Here is a 2,862-nt window from a genome sequence, read left to right on the forward strand (position 1 = left end):
TGTTGTTGTTAAGTGCCATCTAGTATATCTATAGATTTCTATATCTATTTATCTATGTCTACGTCTACGTCTATGTCTATATCTATATATTTGTTAAGTGCTGTCAAGTCAGTTCTGACTCATGGCAACCCTAAGTATGGCTTCCATGGACCAGCTGGTATATTTGAACCAAAACAACCTTATGCTGGCAGTTCAGTGCTTATCCTACAGTGCCAGGTATATATATATATATATATATATATATATATATATATTTCCACAAAAATGGATATTTAGTATAGTAATCCCATTTTCCCACATATGTTTTAATTACTTTTGTACTGTCATTATTATATAAGTTCACTGACGTTTTGTATCATGTCTCAACCAGCCTTGTATTTTTATAGTTTTTGACAGTCCTGCTGGTTGTGGTGGTTATGTGCCGTGGAGTCGTTTCCGACTCATATTTACCCTGCATAGGAATTCTGAAGCCATAAATTTTTATGGGAGTAGAAAACCTCATCTTTCTCCCATGGAACAACTGGTAGTTTTGAACTGCTGACAGTGCTAGAGCAAAATAAATTATGCTTATTTGTTGAATGAATAAACAATTTACCTTAAAATCTCAAAAATTTATCATTATATTTACAGGTAAAACTTCCTAAATTCTGAAATAAGGACACCCAGAAAAGCATATGGAACCAAGGAACAATGTGACCGAGTTCATCCTCTTAGGGCTCACTCAGAGTCTCCAGGGTCAGAAAATCTTGTTTGCTGTGTTCTTGCTCATCTACATTGTGACAATGGTGGGCAACCTCCTCATTGTTGTGACTGTGGTGATGAGCCCAACCCTGGATGCCCCTATGTACTTCTTTCTTGGCTATTTATCATTTATGGATGCTGCTTATTCTACATCAGTTACCCCAAATATGATTGTAGACTTGCTCTATGTGAAGAAAACCATTTCTCTCCAAGGTTGCTTTACCCAGCTTTTTATAGAACACTTATTTGGTGGTGCTGAGATTTTACTTCTGGTAGTTATGGCCTATGACCGCTATGTGGCTATCTGCAAACCTCTGCACTATATGACCATCATGAATCAACATGTGTGTGTTCTACTGTTGCTGTTGGCCTGGTTTGGAGGATTTGTTCATGCTGGAGTTCACCTTCTCTTTGTTTACAACCTTCCCTTCTGTGGCCCCAATATCATTGACCACTTCATGTGTGACATGTACCCATTATTAAAACTTGCCTGTACAGACACCTATGTTATTGGTCTCAGTGTGATTGCCAATGATGGAGTGATATGTGTGGTCATCTTTTTGCTGTTACTCATATCCTATGGTGTCATCCTGAACTCCCTGAAGAATCTTAGTCAGGAAGGGAGGCACAAAGCCTTATCCACCTGTGGCTCCCACATCACTGTGGTGATCCTCTTCTTTGTCCCCTGTATTTTTACGTATGTGAGACCTCCTTACACCTTACCCATTGATAAATTCCTGGTTGTTTTTTACACTGTTTTCACGCCTATGTTAAACCCCTTAATCTACACTCTGAGAAATGCAGAGATGAAAAATTCCATGAAGAAACTTTGGACCAGAAAAACAAAATGAGGTGCCAGACAAATGCATCCCCTACTTTCAATTGGATTTGGCTCTTCCAGGAAAGCAAAAGAAAACCTCAAGTCACTTGACGTCAAGTTGATTCTATGAAATCTGTGAGTTATATTTTAATTGTGTTAAATATGTCCTCACATTAAGTAATGTATGCATGATGAAAAACATGTATTAGAAATTTCCAATGACAAATTTTGTCAAAATATATTTTTAATATATTTATTTAAAATGTATATTTCATTTCTGTTTTTGATGTAAAGTGGTTTCATTGAGTCCATGAATCCATACTCTCTTTGATGACTTTGCTACAATTAATACCAGAAATTAATTTTATTTGAAAGGAGATTGTCTTAAATTTACTTAATTGTTTTTCACAATTAATAGTGCTCAGAATAATATAATTCAAAACAACATATAGAAATATTGTCCACTTCTCCACATACAGATGGAAGTTCTGAGAAAAAGACCCCAAGCCAGATGGATGGGCAAGGTGCCAGCATGAATGGGCTCAAGTGTGGCAACAATAGTGAGGTTGGCCCAGGATGGGGCAATGTTTCATTCTGCTGTGCATAAGGTCACTGTGAGTCAGTACCAACTCAATGGCACATAACAACAACAACAACACAACCTCATACAGAGATAGACATATTTACATTAGACATATGCTTAGTTTTTGTACCTGGATATAATTTTAAATGTGCAGATTTGCTTATTTTACTGAGTTGAAGAGTATAGATGATTCAGAGCTCTAAACTGGTAACAAGGAGAAAAATTGTACACACAAAAAAATCTGAATAAACAAGCCAGAAAGGCAGAAAAAAACTTAATTTTTTTATTTTCCTGTTTAGAAATGACATTTTCTTCTGAAGTGATGCAATTTTATTTGATGTTATATTGCCATAAGATGATACATCATCTTCCTAGATAGGTTACTAAATCTGATAACAGCTGTATTGCTTTCCAATATTCCATCTTCTGTTAGAAAGTATTTCATTGATTTCCAACAATCTTGTCTTTCATGCACAAGATTAGCAAAAGTCACAATCAATGAGTTTCAAGTTTACTATACAGAATTTGAAATGGATTAATTTGCATTACTTCATTGTCCAGAAAGATGCTGAGAATTTATGCTGTTTCCATTCTCACATCACTTACAAAGGGAATGCTGATTACTAGGTAAAAAAATAGGTAACAATCATTACCTCATATGTAAAATCTTTGTGAAATTTTCTCTTTTGAAATAAATCATCAGTTCAAAATCATCTGC

General features: G+C 35.4%; 1 protein-coding gene across 1 annotated transcript; it reads left to right on the forward strand.

The window, feature by feature from the left end:
- Positions 1-674: 674 nt before the first annotated feature.
- On the forward strand, positions 675-1,592 carry LOC102811388 (olfactory receptor 4A47-like). The gene has a single exon (XM_006865157.1). The coding sequence runs from the start codon at positions 675-677 to the stop codon at positions 1,590-1,592; it is 918 nt and encodes a 305-aa protein (XP_006865219.1).
- Positions 1,593-2,862: the final 1,270 nt, after the last annotated feature.

Source organism: Chrysochloris asiatica, unplaced genomic scaffold (genome assembly GCF_000296735.1).
Source record: "Chrysochloris asiatica unplaced genomic scaffold, ChrAsi1.0 scaffold00075, whole genome shotgun sequence".
Taxonomy (NCBI): domain Eukaryota; kingdom Metazoa; phylum Chordata; class Mammalia; order Afrosoricida; family Chrysochloridae; genus Chrysochloris; species Chrysochloris asiatica.